The 27954-nt window shown below is 39.9% G+C and overlaps 1 protein-coding gene across 3 annotated transcripts; it reads left to right on the plus strand.

Annotated features, from left to right (window-relative positions):
- The first annotated feature begins 5537 nt into the window (after positions 1–5537).
- On the plus strand, positions 5538–27711 carry Plscr1 (phospholipid scramblase 1). 3 transcript variants are annotated; one of them, XM_038322637.1, is made up of 9 exons: positions 5538–5657; positions 14623–14643; positions 16253–16333; positions 19923–20251; positions 21875–21917; positions 22545–22765; positions 22876–23037; positions 25994–26155; positions 27145–27711. In XM_038322637.1, exons 2-9 carry the CDS (start codon positions 14631–14633, stop codon positions 27202–27204), a joined length of 1071 nt encoding a protein of 356 aa, XP_038178565.1. In that variant the 5' UTR covers positions 5538–5657; positions 14623–14630; the 3' UTR covers positions 27205–27711. The 3 variants fall into 3 exon arrangements, with proteins under 3 accessions (XP_038178565.1, XP_038178564.1, XP_038178566.1); XM_038322636.1 differs by lacking the exon at positions 5538–5657 and adding an exon at positions 6011–6234; XM_038322638.1 differs by lacking the exons at positions 5538–5657; positions 14623–14643 and adding an exon at positions 6011–6234.
- Positions 27712–27954: the final 243 nt, after the last annotated feature.

Raw genomic sequence — 27954 nt, forward strand, 5'->3', positions numbered from 1 at the left:
AGAACACAGGCAGAGGAAAAACGACAGGGTCCTGGTCAACCCAGTTCTCAAGATTTGGGGCTCGAACTGGGGTCCATACTGTTGGCTCAGTGGATTCTTCTGGCTTAAGAATTCACTTAAGATTGGATTGGACTAACATACTGGTTCTTCTTAGGCCTCCAGATGAGAGTAAGCAAAGTATAAAACTTCTCCATCTCCATAATCACAGGATGATAATCACTTACAATGAATCCTCTCTGTAGAAATACATATATCCTAGTGAGCAGGATTTTCTGGAGGACCCTGAAGAATATATCTGATATCTAAATATTGCAATCGGCAGAAAGAAGACCCCAAATTGCCCATAGAACTTTAACAAGATGTCTATATTTCCAAATTAAAAATTTGGGCTTGGGAAAGATGGCTCAGAGATTAGAAGCTTGTACTGACTGCTCTTGCAGATGAGCCAAGTTTCGTTCCAGGCACCCACACCCACATCTAATGGCTTACAATCACCTGTAGCTCTAATTCCATGGGATCCAAAGTTCTCTGGCTTCCACATCACCTGCTCTCTCTCTCTCTCTCTCTCTCTCTCTCTCTCTCTCTCTCTCTCTCACACACACACACACACACACACACAAATAAATAATAAATAAGTAAATATTTTTAAATTGTTTAGTTCTATGGACATAGAGAAGTGTTCCTTCTTTGAGAGGCATTGACATACAATTATTGTTAACAGCCTTAAAAATGCTTATAATTATAATCACTTTTAAGTAAACTTGGTTAGCAACAATGGTATTTATATTTTCTGAAGTCATTGTCTATATTTCATGTTTTTCTCTTTTATTCTCTAAACACCTAAAATACAGATTCCATCTCACCATTTCTGTAAGATTGTGACCTTATTTTTATAGTAATTAGCAGCTACTAAATCATGAACAGGATGTTCAGGAAATCTGTAAAAAACATCTGTTCATTCTTATAATTTCTTGCTTCCCTCTAAACCTAATGATAATTATATTTCAGGAAGTGATTGGCCATTTTTTAAAAGAAGTAGGCATACTTAGGCCTTAAATTCATTTTGCTTGCTTTTGTTGATTTGCATTTTGAGTGAATGTGGAATGGTGATGTGAGGCTCCTCTCTGTGGGCTATGAATATGTTTTATTACCATTAGTTAATAAAGAAGCTGTTTCGGGCAACAATTTAGCACAGTAAAGCCAGGTGAGAATTGGAAACAGAGATATAGAGTAGGCAGAGTTTAGTAGATGTCGTGCAGCTGCTGAAGGAGAAGAATACCACAGGAAACTTACCCGTAGGCCACAGCCTTGTGGTGATACACAGAATAATAGAAATAGCTTAATTTAAGATGCAAGAGCCATCTTGAAATATGCCTGAGACGTTAGCTAAACAATGTTGTAATTGACATAGTTTCTGTGTGATTATTCGGGTCTGGGTGATTATTCGGGGAACAAATGAGCAGTCTCCATTTACAAAATGACATGTGCAAAGTAAAAACTTGATAAAATCACAATAGGCTCCTGCAGGCATGAAAATATAGCTGCTGTCTCCCCCACAGCAGCCAGATGAAGCAACACACTTCTCTTACCACACCTAATTACTAAGGAACGCTATGCCTGGAGAAAAAAATAAAAAGCCACTGGGGTAGAAAGTACATGGTGAGCTTCTACCTTCTTCACACCCGTGATATCCAGTCACAGGATTGAGTCATGGCAAAGCATTACACAGGGTTATTCCTTTATTCATTCTTTTCCCCTATGCAACTGGAGAGGTCGGGACACAATAAACTAGACATTGTGGTCAAGACAGCTATGTGCGGGCCTCCTCCACTGTTACAGGTGTAGCTTGCTTAATTCACACTTCTTTTGTTCCCTTCAAGTTTACAGCTTTCATCATTATGGTAAATCACTTCCTCATTGAGTCTCAGAAAAGCAGGCTTTTCTCCTGTCCACACCCTTCCTTGTTCACATCTTCCCTCTTACAGTTAGACGTATAGGAGCCAAAGTCTTTAAGGATGAGGGTGTCCCAAGTTTCAATGCCCCATGTCCCACTGTGACATTTTAGAGTACTGAGTAGTCTGTTAGGTGGGCACAATTTCTGAATCAAGTGCTGACTCCTCACTCCAAAAAAGAAAAAACAAAAACCCAACGTGACCAGAGTATCTTAAAAACAAAGTTGCCCTGACTTTGATATCCTACAAGAATGCAAATTCAGTCAGTCTGGCTCTTCACCAAATCTCCTTTGTAATGCATTTGGAATTTGGGCATGGTCAATTGTTTAAGGTAGAAACGTCCCTGTGACAAGTCTCCTTTCCCTCTCACGATTTACTTAGTCACCAACAACCACTTATTTTTGTTTATCAGTGTATATTAATTTTACAAGATAAATTTTCGTTGTGATATTTTCATAAATGCTCTGATTATATTCATGTTTGCCCACTTTTTTTCAAATTTTACTAGTATCATCTCAGTATCTCAGTTTAGCCTCACACTGTTTAGGTCTTGAAATGTCAATAAAATAATCTCTTCTCATGCTCATTTTTCTACTCCAACAAATACTAGGTCCTTCACATAGACTATTCTTTATATATAAGGACTTAATAGTGTCTCTCTTGTCCTTAAAATTAGATCACACCATCTTCTACCTCCCATGATAAAATTAAATGTTTTCTTTACAAGACTTTAGACCCAACAGCTCCTTTCCAACTTTTCCAGCATTAGATTAGATAATGCTAGCAGCTATAACTTATTTTCCTCATATATGTGTTGTTCTTTAAAAAAAAATGCTACAGAGTCCCAGGCGGCAGCTGTAGGCAAGCAGCAAATGCTATAAAGTCCCAAATGGTGGTAGCAGGCCATGTGGCGGCAGACAGTGGGCCCTGCAAGCAGCCAGTCCCAGGCAGAGAAGGCTGCCGGTCTTAGAGCTGTGGCCTGAGCAGTGGCGGCGGCCCATGTGGTGGCCGGCAGTGGGCTCTGGGGGCAGCCAGTCCCAGGCAGAAATGGCTGCGGGTCCCCAAGCAGTGGCTGGTCCCAGGCAGGGAGACACATGGCCGGTGGGCAGAAGACAGAGACATGGGTAGACATGACATGCAGAGTGAGGTTGAATATTTATTCAGGGGGGTTATGAAGGGGGAAGGGAGAGAGAGAGAGAGAGAGAGAGAGAGAGAGAGAGAGAGAGAGAGAGAGAGAGAGAGAGAGAGAGAGAGAGAGAGAAGGGGAGGGGAGGGGAGGGGAGGGGAGGGAGGGGAGGGGAGGGGAGAGGGGGGGGGAAGCAGAGGGGCGAGAGGCAGAAGCGAAGCTGCCTCTCCGAGAGGAAAATGGAAAAATGGAAAAGGGAGTGAGCTCAGGCTGGAAGCTGAAGATCAGCCTGCCTCAGCGGATGGGAGAGGGAGTGGGCGTGGCTTGTCTCTTAAAGGGACAGGGACCAAAACCATAACAACATGGTTATCAAGATGTACCAAGAAGGTACATCTACTTTTTAGATTCCTGTCTTGGAAGTAACAGATTTGCTTCTGTTTCATAGATGACACCAGTACTATTTCAATTACACCCTGAAACAAGGAAATATATTTCTAGGGTTTACAACCATTGCTCAGTAACAATTGCATTCTGTTAGAAGAGGGAACATGAGTTTCGGTCTCTGTTGCAAGCTGAGGAATCTCTGCCAATACCATACCTTCTGCTAAGCTATATATATATATATATATATATATATATATATATATATATATGTTTATATATTAGTTTTCTTCAGTTACACCACTGTGTCTCTTCACATCAGTATTGCCTTCTGCTCATGGCTACTTCCTACTTTTTCCTTTAAAATTTAGTTGAGCCATCTATTATAGAAAGCTAGCATTCCTCTTCTTCCATAATAAATAACTTCTTTGTATAATATATATGATCTCATTGTAATAAATGTCTGGATAATCTTGATGTACTTTACATTATTATTTTAAAATGTCAAATTTTCATTTTGCAATAGGACCTCAAACACATTGAATTAAATATCTAGCATTTGAAATTTTTTTTTTAATTACAAACTTCAGGAAATAGTTTTCTTAAGTAAAAAGACCTAAGAGTTATAAGTACATATACTTAAATACTTGGTTGCTCATTTATTTAAGAGGAGTTTTTGTTTTAGTTTTAGTGGAAATTCCCAGAGGATGGTACATTTTTTTTAACTGCTCAGTAGGAAACTTTCTTTTTTTTCTTTCTGAGAAGACTCCACACTGCATTTCCATGCTTTTCTTGTAATCTATGTGACCCTTTACCCTCATTCAGGATACAGGATGCAAATAGAAGTGATAAGTGTTATCAGTTCATTGTATGGTTCCCCAAACCTCTGTGTGTGGCTAAGCCATTTTTCTTCTTTTGTAAATAGAACATATAAAGCCTCAACCAGCCTGGAAAGCTGTATACTAAAGAGTCTAGACCCTGGGTTTTAGAATACTGCTAGGTATCCACATGCAGCACCAAACAGGGACATGTCCATTCAGTGGTTACCTGTTCAACATTTTATTTTTGATCTCCTGTTATTCATGAGGAATGAATTCTAGAGACACAACATTTAAATCATTCACTAAGGTTAGTTTTTCCAAGTAAAAACCTCAGGTGGATGTGAGGCACAAAGACATCAAGAGGAGAAAGAAAACTCAAGTGAGTCAATACTCTGCAGCTGCATCCCATGAAGCCCTGCCTCACATAGTCCCCTGTGGCAGAGACAGTCTCAGAGCTACTGATAACAGCAGTTAGCCTAGGAAAACACCACACACAAGGGCACTAAGAAGGCTTGTAGACAGATTGTGATAATGATTTCAGCACCGTTAGCTTTACCCATAAATAAATTTCAACTGCTTAGGCTTAAAAAAAAAAAAGACCCACAAATAACTATAACCAAATTATAAAACTGAAATGAAATGAACGTTTTTATGCAGAAGGGGACAGTAGTAAAGACCCTTCTTTGGCCTGAGTATGAAATCAGGTATAGAATAATTCTGAATATTCTGAGTTCATAACAGCAAGTCAATTCAAACCACGAATTACCTTGAGCTATGTAAATTCAGGGCCCATTTGACAAGAACTGGTGTGCCACACTCTCGGGGTCCTTTCATATGTGAGCTTCACCTTTCTCAAGACTTGCTCTTTTATGGCTCACACTAACATGGAAATGCCTTGCATCATTGCTTTCTATGAAAGGACAATATATCCTAAACACACATGTTTATGTGTGTCCAGAAATATATACACATACACGAGTAGTTAGCCTTGCCCAAGATGATTTCCGGATTTTTTTTAAGTTGAATATACTTAGAAATGCACCAGTCACAGGCAAGGAAGGATGAGCTCACTAATCAAAATTCACCTGCGAACCTCTTCCATCTTTCATAAACACAGTGCCCCAGAGAATACCGAATGAGTCATAACACGTGAGGCAGAAGAAAGGTACCTCCCAAGTCACAGGGAAATTTCTTAGACACGTACCACACCGGGCACAGTGAATCAGAAACTTTGAAAGCACTGCCATCAATTGTAGTTTTAACCAGGTAATTCTTCTCAGGCTGTAACTGGAGAACCACCGTTGTACTCTACAAAAGCAGACGCTGATTTTCCCATGAGCAAGCAACCGTTCAGACCAGCCCCGGAATGTTTTCAAGGTAAGGACAGTAATTTTCTACAGACTGTAAGAAAACGAAAGTAACACCAAAAGGCACCAAACAATTGTAAAAGCCTTAAGGCTTTTTTAAAAGACGAGAAAAATGCTGCTAGGGAAAGATTTCAACAACCTTGAGAATGCCATCAGGGAGGATGGAACAGATGTGGTAACCGATTTACCGCTTAAGAAAAGATGCAAAGCAGGAAAGTAACTTGACTTCCTGCATAGGAACCCCCTCCCCCATAGGTGGAGAGGTTGAGAGAGCAGTGCAAAGAAAGTTCCCAGAAGAGGCCACTCCCCCGGTAAAGAATGACCCTCCCTTCCAAGGCCATCAAAATCCCACTTCCTTTTAGCACCCACCAGCTGCTTGTGGGCGGGGCGGGGAAGGTGGACTGCCTGGCCTCAGCGCAGAGCTGGAGAATTCTGGAGTGCAGGCTGCGGGCAGGCCCCTCAGTCCCTCCGCGAGGTTTCTGGGACGGCTGCGCCACTAGCAAGGGGCTGGGACTCAGGACTACTAGGACACGCTGTCCACATCCCTGACTTCAGCTTCCCCGGCTGCCAAATAAAAGGAGCCTCAGGTGAGCCCAGCATTCTGTGCCACCCAGGACGGAGTTCGCGATCTGTGTGCGTCTAGGAGCAGGGTACCAGAATGGGGCGCGGGAGGTTTGGGGGGCGAGGGCTGAGCAGGAGCAAGGGCTGGGGACCCTTTGTATGGTCTGGAAACTGGAGGAAGTAGCCAAAAGACCTGGACTAGAGACCTCGGAAGTGGAGAGAGAACTCAGCCAGAGGCCGCGCTGTCTCCACCGTTGCTCAGGGAACCAAACTGGTGTAATTTCCTTGAAAGTCCCCACAGGACTTTCTTCAGCTTAGCACACTGCTTTACAGTCCAGAGCAGCCCTGAATCACGGCCTGAAGCTGGGCTCACTTGCAGCTCGGCAGTAGCGCTCTTGTCCAGTTGTCCAACGTGATGAGTCCACGATGGATTCCCATTGCAGAAAAGGAAAGGAAAAAAAAAAAAAACAAGAATCGTTCACCTGCTGGCTCTTTAACCAAAGTGTTCCCTTGGATTATGGCTAGAACCCAAACTGTGCATAGCATTCTAGAATACGGAAGTAGGGAATACAAAGGGAGTAAGGAACAGAGGGGGCAAAACCACTAGCTGCGCATTCAGGCTTCTATTACACCATAGCCTTGAACTGTGACCCAGTTTCTTCATGTATACTAGCTCTTCTCCGAAATTGTTAACTAAAACAAGACTTAAAAATGTGTCACTTTTAAAATCCCATCACTTGGGGCTAAGTAGAATCTCTGAGTTCCAGGCCTGCCCTGTCTACAGAGCAAGTTTCAGGACAACTAGGGCTAGACAAGAGAAACCCTGACTGGAGAAAAACAGAACAAACAAAGTATAGAGAGAGGGGGGGGGGGCGAAGGAAGATAGGAAGGAAGGAAGGAAGGAAGGAAGGAAGGAAGGAAGGAAGGAAGGAAGAAGGAAAAGGAAGGAAGGAAGGAAGGAAGGAAGATAGTCCTTCCTTCTTCCTTCCTTCCTTCCCGCCCCCCTCCCCCCCCAATAACAAGAGTTTCAGTCACTTTGGCATCAGTTAATAAGTTGCATAAAGAAATAAGAATCTAGTAAAAACCAGCATTCATTCTATCAAATACTTGGCAAAGTCCCCACACAGACAACTCTCTCCCTGGTTCCTGTGTGGATTGATTTCTGTAATCTGTTCCTGGAAGTTGGGTCTGATCACCTCGCAGTTCCAAGACAATTCTGCTTTCTTCCGGCTTAGCGAGCTAAATGGTTAATTGCACCGAAGCTTAATGGAAATCATGCCAGGCAGGCTGGGGCGCTTCCTTCTTTAGTCAACAGAACTTTATATCTGGTTGCTATCGACAACTGGGCCACTTTGAAGAAAGAACAAACAGGGAAATAAAGGGGTGGCAAGAGACACAAGAGTCTCTGAGTCTGGTCAGAGAGCATCAGACTCCTTGAAGGAGTTTACTTCAAGGTGGGTACACACCTGGGTGACTGTCTCTTGTGCCCCTATCATCGTCATCTCTAAAGAGGGGTCCTCCTCTGCTCTGTAATTCCCAGATCATTCATTCCCCTGAATGAAGGGAGTCTAGCTTCAGAATTTCTGCTTGTCTCCTCCCACCTGTCTGTAGTGCCCACTGCACACACCCACACCCATAACTCCATGGCCTGGCTGATGATAGTTTCCTTTGAATGTGACTTTGATCTATCTCGAGGGCTCCACTGCCACTCCTATGTAAATCTGTGCCCTGCTAAACCTTTCTAATAACGCCATTATTTTCTTTCAGGGCACTCTCGATTTTCTACAGGATATAGTTAGTTCTCTTCTTAGTCCCTAGGTTTGCTGGTGAAGTGTTTGTATAAAGCTTTGCATTGTCTATAGTATAGACATATAGACTTCATACTGTCTATATAGACAGTATATATGCTATATGTCTAGTACAGACACTATAAACTCTATACTGTCCATAAATTTTGAAAAGTTTCTGTACTCTGCCAAACCTCTCAGCCAACGCAACAATTCAAAATCAGACCAAATGAAACCGAATTAGAAAAAGCTCAGGTTTAATGGGTAAACCGCTCCCGGATGAAAAGGGGAAGAGAGTCTGAAAAACCACGTGTTTGTTTTCTGGGGGACAAGCCCTGTTTGGGGGACCTTCTGAGATGAGGCATGGTTTGGGGAGAGAGGGATGGGGGAAGAGGACTGAGGTGGAGCTTCCACCAGAACAAATACCCCCACTTTGAAACCACAGGATATTCACAAAGTGAATACTTCTTCAGGAAATATTTATATAAGTATATATGCATGTGTGTACACATCACACTCTTGTAGTATAGCACTAAATAAAAAAGGCTTGATAAAACCAGCCCTAATTAGTGTGTGTCACCAAGGGTTCTTTTCATTTTCAAATTAAATTCTTGGAAAAAAGCTTACCTAGCCATGAAACTATTGACCACAAGAATAAACTGGAACCCAAGGCTTTGATATTTGCTAACAAATTTCAGTGCAAGTTGGAAGTCTTTTTCCTTTTTCTTTTTCAGAGAGCCAATGGCAAGAATACAAAGATGTGAAAAGTGAAAGAAACCATGTTAATTCAGCTAGTCAGGGAACTGAGTGGCTGGCATTAAACAACAGCTTTCCTTCCGTGGGCTTAGGTACTCCATTTATAAGTAAGCAAAAAAAAAAAAAAAAAAAATCTCAAATTAATGTAAAGCATTGGGCTTCCCAGAGGGGCATTTTGAAATCATACAGGAACCCAGTAAGCATAACTGGGTTTCCAGATGAATTTCTGCTTCTTTAAATTTACTTCTTATTTTGGTAGAACATTTGACAGCAACAGTTTCCGTGGGTTACAGCTGGTGTATAATCTATTTTCTTTCAAAGTTTACAGCGTTTCATTCAGAATTTAAACTTGTTTCCATTTCATGAGCATGAACTAGAGATGTGGATTTTGACAGGGAAACTTCCTGTTACAAGTGATATTGCATTGCTGTGAACAAGTTTACAGTCAGGGGTGTCCTGTCCCCAAATGCTCACCAATACCTTGAAGCACCCATTTGTGAAATATATGTGCATATTTATCGGCCTCAGTTTGACTGCCATCAAACCCACAATTTAACACATGAAATGTGTTTATGTTAAATGCTTTCCAAACCTTTCCAAACACATAAAGCCTACCTAAAAATTTAACTAAAAAAAGTACCTGAAAATTTTTTCACTTGTGGCTTATTGTGGTTCTGCCCTGCTGTTTGGACTACATTTGTTTTTTTTTGTTTTCTCACCATGAGATCTTATTCAACTGCTCAGCACTGAGATGCTAATGGTGGTTTTGAAGCTATGAGATGCTGCTGAATTTTGTCAGGACATATATTGACATTTAGGCTGGGGAGAAAATGTGAACTGGTTTATCTCCTACAAGGGATAATTTACAAAGAGGCATTGAAAGACCCCCGGTGTGGGGAGACTTGAGTGAGAGTCTCGGGATAACAGACCCCCCCCCCCCCAGTAACTCACGAGAGACCGACCGACCGTCTTTGCTACAGTCACAAGAGGTTTATTGACAGGTACCAGTGCACTGGGGCTGAAACTCATAACCCACGCAGGGAAGGAGTTCGACCCCGAGTAACTGGGAGAAGGGGTTTTTAAGTGAAGAAACCACAGCCTAGTAATCCGAAGTGGATAGGGAGGGCGTCATAGAAAATTCCCAAAATCCAGTGATGATCACAAGGGGGCAACTCCCTGTTTCTCAAGATTATAATCAGCTAGTTCCTGAAACAGAGTATTCCAAAAATACCAATAATCACAAGGGAGAAACTCCCTGTTTTTTAAGATTATTTTTAAGATTACAGTCTAATTTTATCTTCAGCTAGTTCCCAAAACAGTCATTGAACCGGCTAATCCTAGATTTCTGATTCTTTTCTCCCTGCTTAGATTTTTGGCTCTATTTTTTTCCTGCTAGGGGGTTCTGGATTTATCCAGGTCTTTCAGCATTATTCTTAGGCATTTAATAAGTAAATTCTAGTTAAATAACCTCAATATAATTTGTACTCTTTTTATAGGCTTGGCTAATGTTATAATATTCCAAAATGCTTTTAAAAGCAATAGGAATTTCAAGATCCCAAGAGACAGGGGTTTCTGTACCATGTACTGATTGTGAAAACATGATCACGAGTCCTCATGGTTTCCTCCTGTCCCAGGTGGGAATGTTTTACAATTATGAAAAGAAAAAAGAAAAAAAAAGAACAACCAGAAAGGAACTGAGGAGATGTCCTAGTAGATTAACACACTTGTTGGGCAAGCAGGAAGATTACAGGTGGGATCACGAGACTCTACAGAGAAACTCAGCAGGTGTGGCCACTGCCTGCAATCCCAGCCCAAGCAGGAAGCAGAGACAATGGCTCCCATAGTCTGGCTATGGAATTGGCCAGCTCCAGTTTAGTTTAGCAAAAGGCCTGGCTCAGCAAATTAAAGTGCAATTGAAGAAGATAACAGACCTCAACTTTGACCCTATAAATTATAGCCCATGCCTACACACATGCAAACATACATATACAATCGCATACATACCTCTTACACAATTAAAAGCAAAAACTGTTTTAATTAAAATTAATTATTTAAGAAACCCCAGAAAAGAAATTGGGATTTGTTATTATAATAAGAAAACAAAAATTAGAAATATTTTTATTTATATTTACTTTCATTTATATATATATATATATATATATATGATTCAATTTCCTATAAATGTGTCACATAATAGAGTTGCAGAGAAGAATTTAGTAATCCAGGTATTTCTTGAAGTTCTTTATTCATTCTGGAGAAATTGTAACTCCCTGGTGTGAGTTATACTTCCCCTTTGGGTACATCATAAATATTATTTTTTTTTTATTGAAACTTCAAAAAACATGAGCAGAGTTGGGCAGTGGTGGTGTATGCTTTTAATCCCAGCACTCAGGAGACAGAGGCAGGCGGATCTCTGTGAGTTTCAGGCCAGCCTGGTCTACAGAGCAAGTTCCAGAACAGCCAGGAAACTCTGTCTTGGTGCACGCGGGGGGGGGGGGGGGGTGGGGGGGGGGGGAGACACAAAACAAGAAAACAAGAACAGGAAACATCATTTAAAAGTCATCAGATCATCAGGTTGGAATAATGAGTGACATGCTTCAACTAGGAATACAGCTGCAGGCTATTTTCAAAGCTGTGTGGACGAAGCTCTGCTAAAGTGAAGGCAGAAGATCATTTCTACAGCTAAGGGGAGTAGTTCGGGTGAGCAGCCACAGGGAGATGCCTTCGTCCCTTAGACACATGAGGGACAGTCTTAGTGGCAGCCTACTATTTGCTCTAGATCCCAACATGTAATTTTAAATCTTGAAATGGTGTTAGCACCCAAGGTGAATAAGAATCCACATTTTATTGTGCAGAGATTTTTTTAATAAGTGGTTCTTCTCCCGATCATAGCTAAAGCCTCAAAATTATGAAATAAAATAATAAGAAGACATCAAAGAGAGACAAGAGAGCCCTGTTTGGGGATTTTTGCACAAGGAGGAAAAGACAAATGAACCCAAGAGTGTCCTCTTGGTTGGCTCATTATGCAGACAGAACCTTAAGTCACCACATTCTTAAGATCAACCTGACATGGCTCAGGAATTCCAGTCTTTCTAGCATGCCATTCTTTTCAGGCCTCATAGAAATTCCTAGACCAAAACAAACACATTCTGAGAAGGAATATTTTTAAACAAAGATCCCATAGTCAAGCTGACTGGATAGACTAGCAGTGAGAAACTTGATTCAGTAAATAAGGTAAAGTGCAACTGTGGAAGATACCGGGGTCAATTGCAGCCCATTAAACTCCAGTCCATGTCTACACACATGCAAATATGCATACACACAATGAAAAGAAAAATGTTTAACCTAAATTGTTAATTCAAACTTTAGCTGTTGAGCTGGTTTATGGCGAACACTGCGTGGTTTATGGAGAGGGAACTGTTCTTATTGTATATTTGAAATTCAAAACTATGAAAGGATTTTTTTTTCCAGTTCTAGGCTCTATTTACAAAATCTAAGAAACATGAGCAGGGTGGTGGAGGTGCATGCCTTTAATTCCAGCACTCAGGAGGCAAAGTCAGGCAGATCTCGAGACCAGCCTGGCCTACACAGGTAGCCCCAAGATGGCCAGGGCTACACAGAAAAGCCCTTTCTCAAAAGAACCAAATCAAACCAAAACAAACAGAAAAACCAATATGTAAGAAAGGTAAAGTTCTCTGACTGACAGCAAGATGAAAATGGCTAAAACCCACGATCACTTAAAGTTTGTACTTAGTTGAGGCTATAGGCTTTTGTAAGCTGAATTGTGTTAAAGAGTGTCTAAGAAACAGGGGACATGTTATAAGAGATGGCTCAATGGTTAATGCTAATCTTGCAAAGGATCAAAGTCTGGTTTCTGGCACCTCCGTAGAGTCTCACAACCACCAATACTCTAGTTCCAAAGGATCCATAGCCCTCTACTGACCGTTTCACAGCATCAGGTGCACACAGTGCACATACATACATGCGTGCAAAACCATTTTAAACACAGACAACAAGAACAAATAAATCTTAAAAATATAAATGAATGGTGCAGGTAAAAACTTTAAGGACATTTAACACTCAAGGATACCACCTATTTTCTACTCCAAGATTTATCTTTCTTTTAATTTGATATATCTGCTACTCTTGGCATATTTTATGAAAACTAATATTCCTTTCAATGCATAACCTTTCATAATGAAAATTTGATGTTGAGATAGATGATCATGGCATTCTGTGTGTATAGATTTCATATACATATACATGTATGTATATATATATATATATATATATATAAAGTAAGAATATATATTCACATAGTGGACTTTGAAAGATTAACGTAGCCTGATATAACATATAACCTTACACTCTATTGTAATTACATATGCTTATTAGTTTACTATTAGCCCTAGGATTAATTGGAGAAAAAAAACTTAAATACTTATATTTCTGCCCTTAAGGACTGATGAGAGCCACTGGAGCTGGCTACCGGTCAGTTAATACACAATCATGTTCCTATTGTTTAAAGTAAAAAGAGAAATTTAAATGGATAACACAAGTTTTTTTTGATTTATTCTAGAGTAAACCTATTGAGATTTACTTGATCACTGCTGGACTTCTTGCATATAAAGTACTTAAAATTGGTGTGGCAATACTTAGAAATAAGTATTTCATTAATATCTGAAATTTTAGCTGGGCAGTAGTGGTGCATGCCTTTAATTCCAGCACTCAGGAGGCATAGACAAGAGGATCTTTGTGAATTTGAAGCCAGCACAGGCTCCAAAGCTACAGAGAAACCCTTCTCAACAAACAAAAACAAAACAAAAAGATAGGATTTTTTTAACCTAAAATTGCCAGTGATAAACAATTTTGAAATGAAGTAAAAGTTGGCATTTGTTTCTTGAAAATACTGATTTAACTACTTATATAGTCACATTTATTGCTGCTTTATTGCTCAGAATTGCACAGTAAAGAAGCTAATAAAAGGGCAGCCGATACTGGAGTGTGCCAGACATGAGAAGGCATCAATTTAATTCAGGAGGATAAAAGTTTTGAGGAACAGAATTTTTGTCTGCTTTGCTTCCATTGTAATCAGTAAGCATGGAATTTTTGCCATTTAGAGTTACAGAATGTGGTACCTGGATAGTAGTGGATAAAGCTAAGATGGGATTCAATTACTGGGAACAGGACCAAGTATAAATTTTGATGTACTGCATGTTTCTTCAGTAGTCAAATGTGGGGTCATTAGGATTGTCAAGAATGCTGTCACCATGAGACTCTCAACCAGGTTCCTTAGTAAGAAGCAACTTTTAATCCACAGAACAGAATATTAAACCTTCTAAAATTTGGGGCTCAAGCAGGGCAGGTCCATAGATCCTGGATTTTAAACTCCACTCCTATGTCCTGGAATTCTCTCCTTCTACCTTGTTAGATGGTTCCTAGAGGTGAGCTCAGAGGTTCGTATGTGAGCCACCTGCTTCTTTTAGAAGCGCTGCTTGTGAAGGCTGCCCATTTAGCTCCGCTGCCTGTTGGGGGTGTCTTTCACAGTGTTCCTTCTTGGATCCTGTTTTCAAAGATCCTTAAAAATGTGTCCACCATCACGACCAGCCAAAAACTTCTGAAATTCTACTAAGAATGAGAGTATGGAGATGAGAATAAAACCCGAGAGCTTGAGTAAGCAGATGAGGCTAGACTAGATGCACTGGGAGGGCTGACCAGACCTGTGCCTGCAGAGATGAGGCTAGACTAGATGCACTGGGAGGGCTGACCAGACCTGTGCCTGCAGAGTTCATGAGCACCTTGGAGCAGTCACATCGTTCCTATAAATCTGTAGATAATGGACTAACATCAGATATTCTGTTTTCAAAACAGGTTAAACCATGGAAAAGCACAGTAAGTAATTCATGTTGAGTTTTCACTTTTCATAAAATCGTCTGATAAGACATTACTTGATAGTAATGTTTTATTCGGCTCTTGAAATTGCTCTTTGGGTTCGCTGCGACGCTGTTATCCTCAATGTATTAGTGTTCTCGCATGGAGAAGACAGGCACAAATGGGAGTGGTACCATTTAGTTAGTGACAGCAAGTCCACAGAGGAAGGTGTATGTTAGACATACAGATATGTACGTTGTGCAGAGCTTACTATGTCTTATCCAGAGGACTTTTCTGGGCTTTTGGACACAATTTGTATACATTAATGGTTATTCTAGTCATACTAACTAACATCAAAGAATAACATTTTTGATATCAGTTCATTCTCTAAAGTGTAGAGATGCATACTTTCATGATGTGTGTTTTATAATATACACATCCTTTAAGATTTAGTAATATTGATCATATTGATCTTCCTCTTTTTTCCCCTCTCAGGAAAGTTCCAAATAAATATATCAAGTCTACAGTATAAGATTTTGCCATATTTAAATTTTGAGAAGAAAAACATTACAGATCTTAAAAAATATTACTAGCCAAATCATTTTCTCAGAAATATTTTTCCCTTTCTCTTTCATCTTTGTTGAGACAGTCAAAATATATATTTCACCATAATCTAGTTTTGATGGGTATATTCCACAACTTTCATGACAGACCACTTGGTTTTCTTAATGAATTTTATAATGCCCTAAATTGTCATAAAACAAGACTAAAGCTGTTGAAATATAATTTGGTAGATTTGAGCTATTTTACAGGCTAGCAGTTCATTCAGCTTAGAGAAATTCATTTGATTGCTGGCACCATCACTTTTTTACTCAATATATTCATATAGTTATATGCATATTGGTACATTTGTGCCTGAAGAGAAGTGAAATGTATATGAATAAGTTTACATAACATACATACAGATCTATATATCCATAAAAGTAAAATATTTTTGTGATAGTTGTCTCACAGGTTTATGATTTTTTTCTAAGCTACCTAGGTTAAATTTGAAAAAAAACATAAAAGACATGCCATTCTTTCAATCTTGTGAATCCATTTTCACAGCGTGATTGAAGCAAAAGTCTCCTTCCATTAACACTTTTGCAGGCAGAACTCATATACAGAGTTTACTTTGCCCGTTTCAGTTCTATGTAATGGCATTTCATTTGTGTTTTAATAACTAAAGCTTGCCTGAAGATCAGAGAAGTAAAACATCCACACTGGTCAGCCTTACAGACCAGGCAGTGGTGACACACACCTTTAATCCCAGTAGCCATACTAGCTTGCCATAGAACGCAGGCAGTAGGACTGCATGCCCTTAATCTCAGAACTAGAGAGGATCTCAGTCTCAGTCTCATTCTGAGGCTTCCTGGAGGCAGGATCACCATTTTCGAACTTAGGTGGAGGTAAGAGCCAGTGGCTGGCTGCTTTGCTTTTCTGGTCTTCAGATTGAACCCCAATATCTCTCTCTGAGTTTTTTTTTAATTGTGCCTCAGTTCTGCATCACACAATCTCAGCACTGTCTACTGTTCTTCCCAATGCACATCAGATTTAAACTGACATGCATGTACCTCTCCCTGAATTGCAGGTATGCAAACAGAGCCTCCTCACGCAGGAACACATTTGCCAGCTGGGTATGGCCCTCAGTATCCACCAGCAGCGTTCCAAGGTAAAATACTTGTTGCAGATGGAAAAATAACACTAATCAATTGAAATTTGGAAGGGAGAGAAAGAAAGGGGGTGGGCACATATATCTTTTTTTAGTACTTCTTTTTCATGAAATTGTATTAAAGGAATTTTGGCAGCTTCACAGTTTCTTTTTTATTTTGTTCCATCTATTTTCCATAGGGATATTTTTTATAGAGGGCTGTAATCTCTGGAGTATGTTTATATTGAGCAACAATATTTCACTTAAAACACATAATTTAGAATTAATGTTATCGACTGCTCATCTGTTGTGAGAATTAGGAAGTTTTCCATGGGTGTTTTGAGTCCTACGGGATTGGGGATTAATTGTGTTCAGCGAAGTAACGGGTAAATGAAGGTACTCACCACTGGAAGCTACCTAGGATTCTTGGTTCCACTTTGTGAGACTTATAATGGACACCTTTACTCTTCACCAAGTTTAAAGATGCAGATCCATAATCGCAGAAGCACAGTAAGAGGGGGCAGGTAGATGGTAAGTTCAAGCATTTAGAAAAAGCCTGACACAAGATGAAACACACACACGCACGCACGTGCGCACACACACACACACACACACACACACACACACACACACACAAATAAGGCCCAGATGAAGCTAATTAGTGGAATGCTTACTTTGTATGTGTGAGAACATAAATTCAATCCCCACTACTAAAAGAGGAAAGACACAACTTTATGTTGTAATTATGATGATTCTTGTTTTCCATGTCTCAGGAAAGTAGAGGAATCATATTATCATTTACTAGGGATATGAATTTTATGTTTTATTTTGAACCAATGCATAAAATAATAGAAAGTTTTTCACTTAGCAAATGCAGTTGTCATCATTATCTGATCTGTGCTAATGCCCTAGTAGATGCTTTGCCCAGATTTTCCAAACAACCTGGGAATTACCATGTTTGGACAGAAGCATTATACAGTCTGTTCTCTTTGCTGAGCAAAGAGATTTGTCACAAAACTGCTCTGGAATCCTAGATTGTTTTTTAAGATTTATTTATTATGTATACAGTGTTCTGCCTACATGACAGAAAAGGATGCCAGTTCTCATTATACATGTTTGTGAGCCACCATGTGGTTCCTGGGAATTGAACTCATGACCTCTAGAAGAGCAGCCAGTGCTCTTAACCTCTGAACCATTTCTCCAACCCTGGGAACTTGATCTTTCCAGATGTTTATAATTAAAGAATATGGTCTGTCTAAGTTTCAAGGTTCTAATGTAATAGTTGTCAACCATGGCTTCACATAAGAGTAACTTAAAAGTGTCAGGACAAGAACACCAGTAGATGACCTGTGAACTCAGGGACTGGTGATTTCTGAACCACCAGGTTTTTCTATTGTGAGACCAGGCTTGAAAACCTCTGCTGAGTTCCCAAAGAATTGGCATTGGGAGGTTTTCCAGCAAGTTTAAGGGTAAGCCAGAGAGTTAGAAAGTGGTTCAGTCCTCCTCATAGTAGATTACAGTGGGTATGTGTGTCTCGAGGGGAGGGTTTTGACATTTTCTTTTATTCCACCTGAAACACCTCTCATCAGACCTTCACACAGTGCATCCTTCCTTTCTCATGGATGGGTATCAGCCACATAAAGTCATCACCTCCTGTGTCACCATCTTGCTCAGAGATTCCCTTACACCAATGCTAATTTTTGTTTGTTAATGTACCAAAAGCTGACTGTAAGCCTCTTGAAGCCATTCTCCTTGTACCCCTGGCTTCTTAATAACCCTTTGCTATGATAATAAGAAATTATGAAGGCAATTAAAGAGCATTGTGAGGTATAGCAAATTTTCTAAGCCTTGTTTTTAAATGAGGCATGGATTTTTGTCAAAAGTGTTTTATTTATCCACTGTGGATTCTAAAGTTTGAGTGTCTTTCAATGTAAAATCATGGGTGCATATAATCATCTGAACATGTATTCCATTCTTATGTAATAACTCACTATAAGAAACTCACTGTAATTTCTTATTGGAGACTGTTCAGCATACTTGTATTAATTCCCTCCTTTCTCTAGCTACTAATTATTGGAAAGTTTCTTCAGGGTTGGAGAGTTTATGTAGTGATTAAGAGCACTTGTTGCCCATGCAGAGGACCTGGGTTTGATTCCTAGCAACCAAATGGTGGTTCAAAATGGTCTATACATCCAACCTTGGGGAATATGCCCTTTTCCGACTTACACAGACACCAGGCATGCACATGGTGTGTGTGTGTGTGTGTGTGTGTGTGTGTGTGTGTGTGTGTGTGTGTGTGTGGTGTATATACTATATATTTACATACACAAGTGTGTGTATATATATATACATGGTACATATGTATTATATATTTATACACACAAGTGTATATATGGTGTATATATATTACATATTTACACTCACAAATATATATATATATATGAAAAACCCCATACACATAAGATGACAATAATAATTTGTCTCATTGCTTTTGTTATATTCTTTGGTTAATAAACTGTATTTTCTAGAGCTTTTATGGTAATAAATAGTAAGGTTTAAATTTATTGCTATTGAAGCACGATTAATAAAAACTCAGAGAGAGAAATTGGAGTTCAACCTGAAGATCAGAAAAGCAAAGCAGCCAGCCACTGCCTCTTACCTTGACCTCAGTCAGAAATGGCAATCCTGCCTCCAGGAATCTCAGAATAAGACTGTGTATAAATGCTCTTTCCTCCCGTATTATAATCCTCTCTAGGTCTGGGATTAAAGGTGTGCACCACTGAGGTTAACGGCATACACTGCCTGGTTTCTATGGCAGCTAGTGTGACTACTGGGATAAAGGTGTGTGACCATTGTCTTGTCTGTAAGGCTTACCAGTGTGGCTGTTTTACCTTCCTGATCCCCATGAAAACTTTATTTATTTAAATACAATTGAAATGCCACTATATGCCATAAAGTTGTAAATCATTTTTTTCAATGGACAGAAAGAATTTCAGAGGAATACACTGGATTAAAACTCTTGGCAAACAAGTATCTGAAATGTACTACAAAGAACAATTTGTCTTTAACTATATTCTAGGGTTCTCAGTGGTGTCTGATAATATTTAGGTTAAACAGTTCTTTCTTTTCCTGGAATGTATTGTCTTTGCTGGATGGTGTTTAGTACCATTCCTGGATTCCATATACCCACCAGATCACAGCAGCATCTTCCTTCCCTGATCAGGCAGATGGTCTCTATATTCTCAGTTCTTCCTTAGGGAGATGGAACAAACTCTTTCCCAAGTCTGTAGACATAGGATGTTCACCATCTGAAACCCCAGAATCATCTTCTATTTGGAGTCTTCTGGGTCCTTGAAAACCTAGCTGCAGGCTTCCATTTTGGGTCTTCACAGAATGCCAGAAGGTTTATGTTGTGGTTTTAGGACAGGACTTGTTTTCTCTCCCATTCCCAATTATTAGAACATATTTTCTGACATATAAAAATTACAATATCGTATAAATCCTGTATTGATAGGATTTCTGAGATGAGAACTCTCTAGATAATTGGGATACTTGTAATGAACTGACTTTTCTATGCAGTTATGATTTATTTCACTTGCTTCTATTTTAGGACCTTCAGAACAGAATGGCTACCCCACACCCCAGTCTGGCTACCAAGGACTTCAGAATCCTTATCCAGGGCCCCAGGCTGGCTTTCAAGGGCCCCAGGGTCCATATCCAGGACCCCAGGGCCCATATCCAGGGCCCCAGGGTCCATATTCAGGACCCCAAGCTGGCTACCCAGTCCCACCAGGAGGTTATCCAGGTGCTGGCCCAAGTGGCTTTCCTGTCCAAAATCAGCCAGCGTACAATCATCCAGGTGGGCCTGGAGGGGCTCCGTGGATGCCAGCACCACCTCCCCCACTGAACTGTCCACCTGGGTTGGAATACTTAACTCAGGCAAGTGTATTGCATGAACTATTCATGACTCAAATAATTTAAGTGTCTAAGCTGGAGAATGGGAAAAAATTCATAAAAGTCTGAAATAGAAAAATAACATTTTATACCACTAGATACTTGTAATTCTTCTAGGTCAGATTCAGTTTTTAAGGAGAACATTAGTGTGCGCAGTAATTGTGTTTTCTGTGATTTTGAATTTACCTAAAAAATGGTTATTAATCACTATTTTCAGTTCAGTTTTCTACTCAGTTCGTGTATTGTTTTACTGAATCATGATAGGAAAGTCTCTGATATGCAAGAGTTATAATTACCATGTTTCTCTGAAGGTATAAAAAAATTGTATACCTTGTCCACGATAGTGGGCCTCGCCTCCTGACCTGGACTTTGGTATTGAACTGGATGTTCTTTAATGTTGACCCCCAATCCACGCCCTATTATATGACTCATATGTTTACCTCCAGTAAAACGCCGACCTACAGTGTTGCTTATGTCCTTTGAGTGATGCACTTTGTTAGATCCGACAGATAGAAAATAAAGCCACAAATGCGCTGCACTACATGATAATGAGTTGTCGCTGTGTTTTTTTTTCCATCAGCACAGAGGCTAAACTTTAATCTGCTGCTGTTTGAGCCAACAAACGCAGTTCTGCGGCTACTGGTCTCCTGCCCTGGCGGTGGCTCAACTGTTCAGACTGTGGCCTGGCTCTGTGGCTGCTGCCAAATATAACATTAAATTAAATCTCTATTGTTCTATTTGCCAGTAAGATTCAGGAGTCAAAGGCTGGGGTGAAAGCCTGCTAGCTCAGAGAGGTTGAGTAGCAACTAGCTGAACTTCTCACTTTGCTGGTATCTCCGAAAGAGAGCATCCTTCCACTCGGTCAAAACAAAAGAACCTAGTCACTCTGCGGCTCTCTATGATTACTTCCTGTCAACTAGTTGCTAACTTGGTTTCGTAACGCAAAGATGATTTTATTTAAATAATGCAAATGCAAACTCGGGGTTCACGGTATGATCATATATCTCAAAATATAACAGTATGACTTTTAGCATTTATTTGATAAAGGAAATGAGGTGAAATAGGAGTAAAAGTGTCCAATAAAAATATAAATTATAATTATAATCCAATTATAAGCTTATAAACAAATAGCCTTGTGACAACTACCCAGTTCTCAGTCAATCAGGTGTCTCTGTAGATACTCTGTGTGAATTTAATTTTCCACAAGTTACTCAAAAGTGTAGGATGGGGAAACTCATCAATTATTGGGTCATAAAATCTCTTCAAAATAGGTATTTATAAAATTAGGATCTTACATATACCAGGGAAAATCTATGCATACTACAAATGATGACATTGGTCACACATGATATTTTTCCATCTTATAGAACAGAAGTTATAAGTAAATTAAAATGTTTTAGATATTCTTTGAGAAATATTTAGAAAGAATGCTGTTTTATCCATATAGAAACTTGTCATAAATCATATGTATTTGACTAAAATATTATAGTAAAGAATTTCCACAAGCATTTTGAAAATTTTAAGAATATTAACTTTTAAATGCAAAGCAATATAAATATGAAAATTGATAACTAATTTCAAGCACATATCCTTTCTTCTCTGTAACAGATAGATCAGATTCTGGTTCATCAGCAAATTGAACTTCTGGAAGGTACGTTTGCCATGTAATGATGGTGTTTCTAGAAGTAAAAGCAGTTCATACAGTTACCAGCCTGCCAGTCGCTTTCCCTACGGTCTTCTGTGGGAGGTTCAGCCAGAAGCTTACAGATGCTTGTCTTGCAGTGGTTCTCCACCTTCGTAGTGCTGTGACCCTTTAATACAGCTCCATAAATATATATATATATATATTCCACAAACCATGACATGAATTCAATTCATAGACTATAAACATAGCAATCAGTCTGTAAGCCCTAAAGCTAAGCTCTGCCAGAAGAGATGACTGCGCATTTATGCGCACGAAGCCCCACCTTCCCCCTCAGCACTGCAGCTCCACAGACACTGAAGCTCCTTTGTGATACAGTCCATGGAGGTGGACATGCAGCTTGATCCCTGAGGAAGTCTCACATACGGATGTCTTCTGTCTTTCCTTCTTACCTTAATGTTCATCTCCTTTCCCACTGTTGTGTCCTAAGTGTTCCAGTCCAGAGCATCTCTCCACTGCTTGTCTCCCACTTCCTGCTGCTCCCTGCAGTCTCAGGCACGCTCCCCATTGCTACCTCAGGAGAGAGTCGCTGTTCCTAACAAAGTGGTGAATGGGACTTCCCCTGTGTGCTTTCAGTCTTAACAGGCTTTGAAACAAATAACAAATATGAAATCAAGAACAGCCTGGGTCAGAGAGTTTATTTTGCTGTGGAAGATACTGACTGCTGCACTCGGAACTGTTGTGGACCAGCTAGACCTTTCACCTTGAGGATCCTGGACAATCTGGGCCAAGAGGTCATGACTCTGGAGAGACCCCTGAGATGCAGTAGCTGCTGCTTTCCCTGCTGTCTCCAGGAGGTCAGTGTGGAGTTCCCCTATCAACTGAGAAGGAAAGCAGCAGAGTTTTCAAGAATCCATTAACCCTGGGTGGCTATGGCTCTATTCAGCATGCACTCTTGTTTTTGTAGATAGAAGTCCAAGCTCCTCCTGGTGTGCCCATAGGTTATGTGACTCAGACCTGGCATCCATGTCTGCCAAAGTTCACTCTTCAAAATGAGAAGAAGGAGAATGTTCTAAAAGTTGTTGGTCCATGTGTCGTGTGCACCTGCTGTTCAGACATTGACTTTGAGGTAAGAAATATCATAACGTTCCTAGGATGTGCTTTCCTGACATGAAAAGTATATATTCCTATAGGATGTTCCTACTGCATTACCTAAATAATGGGATGTGGTGTGTGCTCATCTGATTAATGATTAACGATTACTCTGAATAAAGGTCAGTGTAGATAAAAAGCAGAGATCTATAGTGGAGGCAAAAAAGAAGGAAAGAAAAGTAATGAAAATCAATCTAGCATTTAAAATCTTTGCATGTTTTGGTGAGGAGATAGCCCAGTTGACCAATGCTTGCTGTACACGTGTATATTCTGTGTTTGGATCTGCAGCATCTGTGTGCAAAGCATGGCATAGAGGCACATGCCTATGTTCCACTACAGGAAGATGGAGACAAAAGACTCCGGGGGCTTGCTGCCGAGCTAAATCAGCAATTGAAGACTCAGCCTCAAAAATAAGGGTGTGAGCAGTATACCCTGTGTCTAAAGACTTGGCTTCTACACAAATGCATGCTGACATGCACATACATAAACAGCTACACACACACAGTATACACACACAAACACACTAACTTCTGTATCTTTATACTTTGTTTCACACTTTTTAAGTAGAAGAGGAACCAAGCCACTAAAGTTGGTTTCCTAGGCTCTTTCTTTTTCCCTTGTTCTGCTGTTTGACGGAAAGTGTGCACTTTTGATTTTTAGAGTTCTGACCAAGAATGCAGTGTGCACTTTCCCTATGCCACCTTCTTACATGGATGCTGAAAACCAAAATGTAGATGAATGCCTTATTAGTGACAGTTTCAATGTGATTAGTTTAAAAGTTTTTATCTTTTCAAGGTTTTACTTTTCAGAGGTTCCACTGCCCGTAGTCAACAGTGGCTCTGGAAATATAAAATGGGAGGTCCCAGAAATAATATTTATAAGATGTAAATTACTCCCCATTTCCAGTAGAGTGAACTACCCTCAGGCTGTCCTGCTCTATCCTGCCTGGATGTGTTCCATCTTCCTGCACACCCTCCACAAGGTCTTCCATGAAGCATCTTAAATCTCAGTCAGAAACCCACTCTTCTGCTCCATCACTGGATGACCAAGGAGCCTTTATGCATTAGCCCAGTGGTTCTCAACCTTCCTGACGCTGCCATCCTTTAATACAGTTCCTCGCATTGTGCTGACCGCAACCATAAAATTATTTTGTTGCTACTTCATGACTGTAATTTTGCTACTGTTATGAATTGTAATATAAATCTATGATATGCAGGATATCTGATATACAACCCCTGTGACATTGTACCTCCATACGGAGCATGACCCACAGGTTGAGAAACCATTATCCGAAATCAGTCACATGACCTCTGCAGCCTTTATTTCATTTCATCTCACTACTTCATTAAGGGAAGGATTAATAGAGAACAAGATCTTTTGAGAGGGACACCCATGCCCATAACTATCATCATAAGATATTATCAAAGTTTTCTATTTTACTAATCTTTCTTTTAAAACATTTAGTTTTCTTGATTTATACAATACACACTATAACAGGAATGTATGAATGGTAGAATCATTTTGCACTTGCTAATTAGTGGTGTGTATCTCCAGTATTGTCAGTCTTGGTTTATGTGGCCCTCTATGCCTGACTATAATGTGTAAATGACAGCTATTATCCATAGAGTGCTAAGAGGTTACAAAAGAGCATTAGTTTTAGAGCCGCTCATCGTCACCGTGGCATATCTGATACAACTCTAATGGTTCATGACTTCAAACTGACATCACCATGCTCACATCATGGCCTTTCGACCATCCGAGTTTCTGTGCATTGATGGAAGCTCATGTCGATGGCTCTCACATGGAACAGGAAGTGACCTTCCATCTGCTCAAGGAAAGTGTGTCAAAGGACTGTATCCACAGCAGCTCAGTGGGTGATACTGCTCACTGGATGCACATCAAGGCCAAGCAAGTTAGCCTTGGTGAACTCTCAAGTCATCTGCACACCCTGGCATCAAATTAGACATAGGAGAAAACCTACTTCTCAAGGAAGAGAAAGCGCACTCTGCCCAGTGTGGGTGTGGCATGAAAGAACTACTCTATGAGCAATGGTTTGTGACTTTTCATTCACGTTAGAGATAAACATCCACACATGTAAGGTGCCATCCTCCTCCAGCCACACCAAGATGCTGACTGCCTCTGAATGTCCCCGTGTTTCCTTGGTAGATCCTGTCTGAGGCAAGGGATTTAAAGGAGGCTGCTCCCTCCTTTGGTGAATTTTGTAGGTTTGGAAAGGACACCCCCACTCCTGCTTTGACTTAAGTCTGTGTGTACATACTTTGGCGAGCATCCACGTGCCCTCTGTGGAGTGGCTTTAGTTTTTGTCCTACCCATTCTACTGTAAATTTGGCCCTGGGCCTTGCTCCCACAGAGCCCCCAAATCAGAACCTTTTTCACACTGGAAATCTGATTTCCCACACTTCTTGCATTTTTTTTTCTCTCCACTTGTTATCAAGTCCTATCGCACCTCTGCCCTGGAAGCCTTCCTTGGAGCTTCTCATTGGTCCCTTCCACTCACAGCTGGTCTTTCTTGGCTTTTGCATCTCACGCCCTGCTCTGCCTACCACAGGAGGCAATGAGCCTCTACCTGATTTAAACTGTCAAGACTACAAGAAAGCAAAGCTTCTTGAAGCAGCATTTGAGCAGCAGTTGTATTATTATTTTCCCAATAATAGAAATAACCTAGACAGTGTATCAGTGAGGTATTAAAAGGCTTTTCTATTGAAATTTGTTCTGCCTTAAGTGTAAGAATTTGTATTGTCTGTTCCTGTTGGAACCAGAGAATGTTAGTTTTGTCAGTATACAATTAATAGTTGTAAGGACCTACAGTTTATATAATTTAATGCAATATTTGCTTCTTTGAATCGCAACTTTGGAAGCATGTCTGCTGTTTAGTTTTTGTAAATGTTTATGACTCTATTTTTGCCTTGCAGCTCAAATCTCTAGATGAAGAATCTGTAGTTGGCAAAATTTCCAAGCAGTGGTCTGGTTTAGTGAGAGAGGCCTTCACAGATGCAGATAACTTTGGGATTCAGTTTCCACTAGACCTTGATGTGAAGATGAAGGCTGTGATGCTTGGAGCGTGTTTCCTCATAGTAAGTCTGTTCCCGCTGGTCCTCTTTATTGGTGGCTTTCTTAGCGTCATTCCAAAATCATTCACCAAGTTTTTTGTATTCCAAAATGGCGTATGAAATGATCAGGTTTTTATATCAGTACTCACCATTTAACTTGGTCTGAAATTCCATCACATGACACCGGACCCAGTCTAGCACAGTTGATTGAGGAGGCTGTTCATCCATAAGACAAAAGTGTTGGGGTTTAGAGTTATTCTAAGACTCAAAGTTGGTGCTTTGGAGAAGATGCCAGCTTTTTAGGCACAGACAAGGTCATGAAGAATTTAATTAACTTGTTCATTTAAAATTAGGCAAACTTGTTGGAAATCCAGCCTTACAAAGATAAATCCTGGTGACTGTGTGAGAAATCCAGGTGACGTGAAAGGAAATGGCACTGCAATTGTTCAGTCCAAGCGATTAGCAAATGGCTAGAAGGGGAAAGAAAAATAAAAGAGACCCAAGAAATAAAGTCTCCATGATTTGATAGGACTCATGGAGGAAATGTCAGGTTAGACCCGCACAGGACAAACCGGTCTGGGGAGACAGTGAGTCTGTTCAGGAGAGAGCTGCTGACCCAGGGCCAGTGAGCTGCACCCCTCCTGCTGAGATGCTGCATCAGCCCCAGGTCCAAAGCTGAACCTGGAACTCTTGTCGCTAGAGACATTCTCTTCCTAGAAGGACTAGCAAAAGTTGAGGGAGCAAGATAAAAATAATTGGGGTGGGTGGTTATGAAAAAATCTTATCTGGAGAATTTATCAGGACATTAGTGAGACTGGTCTGCAGCAAAGCAAAGGCAGAAGGGTGAGATGATCGCAGTTGAAAAGGAGAGGGGAAGGCAGAGCTCGCATGGCTGTATTTTCCCACTGTTCTGATGCTGCTGAGTTTTTATACCTTCCCTTTGTATGTGGGGATTGTTCTCTTTTTGGTTGTTGAAAACTCTTTTCTTTTTTTTTTTTTTTTGTCTTATTCAGGATTTCATGTTTTTTGAAAAAACTGGAAATGAGGACCAAAGAGCAGGAGTATGGCAGTAGCTTCTTGAGATTCCTCAAGAGGTTTAAGGACTACATTCTGGTGGATACTATCTAAAAGAACACACATGGCTCCTTTTCTTTATTGAAATAACTGTGTCGATTAACCTATGATACCTATACCTCCTGGTGTACAATTGTGCTTTCGAATTATAGTTTATTTTCTATACTTTTGCCTTGTATTTGTTTTTATACATCCTTAAAGTGTTCACTGTGAATTAGTGAGAAAATATATGAATGTTTACACATAGAAATGAGATTGTCTAAGAAAAGTGCTTTGACTTACAATCTTTGATTTATTTTCCATTTTATAAAAACTTAAATGTTATTGTAGTTTAACATGAAATTACTTATTAAATGTAATTATAATTTATACAAAAGACCTGATGTTATTTATAAATACTATTTAAAACCTTAAAAAAAGTTTCTGTTTCCTTTACCTTAGAAATAACTATTACTCAGTATAGTTATTATTAAGGAAACAATAAATGTGTTTTCTTTCCCTCTTTAGAATTCAGCTTAGTTATGTAATTCTATTTATATACTTTTCTACCAACATTTATTACATAATGATAATAGAATTCAATATATAATAATAATACCATATATGTATGTGTATAAATATCTATGTGTGTGTATATACATATGTATATACACATATATGTGTGTGTATATATGTACCCTTTGTGCCTTTTGGCACAATGTAGCCCTGCTATCCTAGAACTTGCTATATAGATCAAGCTCTTTGAAATC

This window comes from Arvicola amphibius, chromosome 3 (genome assembly GCF_903992535.2).
Source record: "Arvicola amphibius chromosome 3, mArvAmp1.2, whole genome shotgun sequence".
Classification (NCBI taxonomy): domain Eukaryota; kingdom Metazoa; phylum Chordata; class Mammalia; order Rodentia; family Cricetidae; genus Arvicola; species Arvicola amphibius.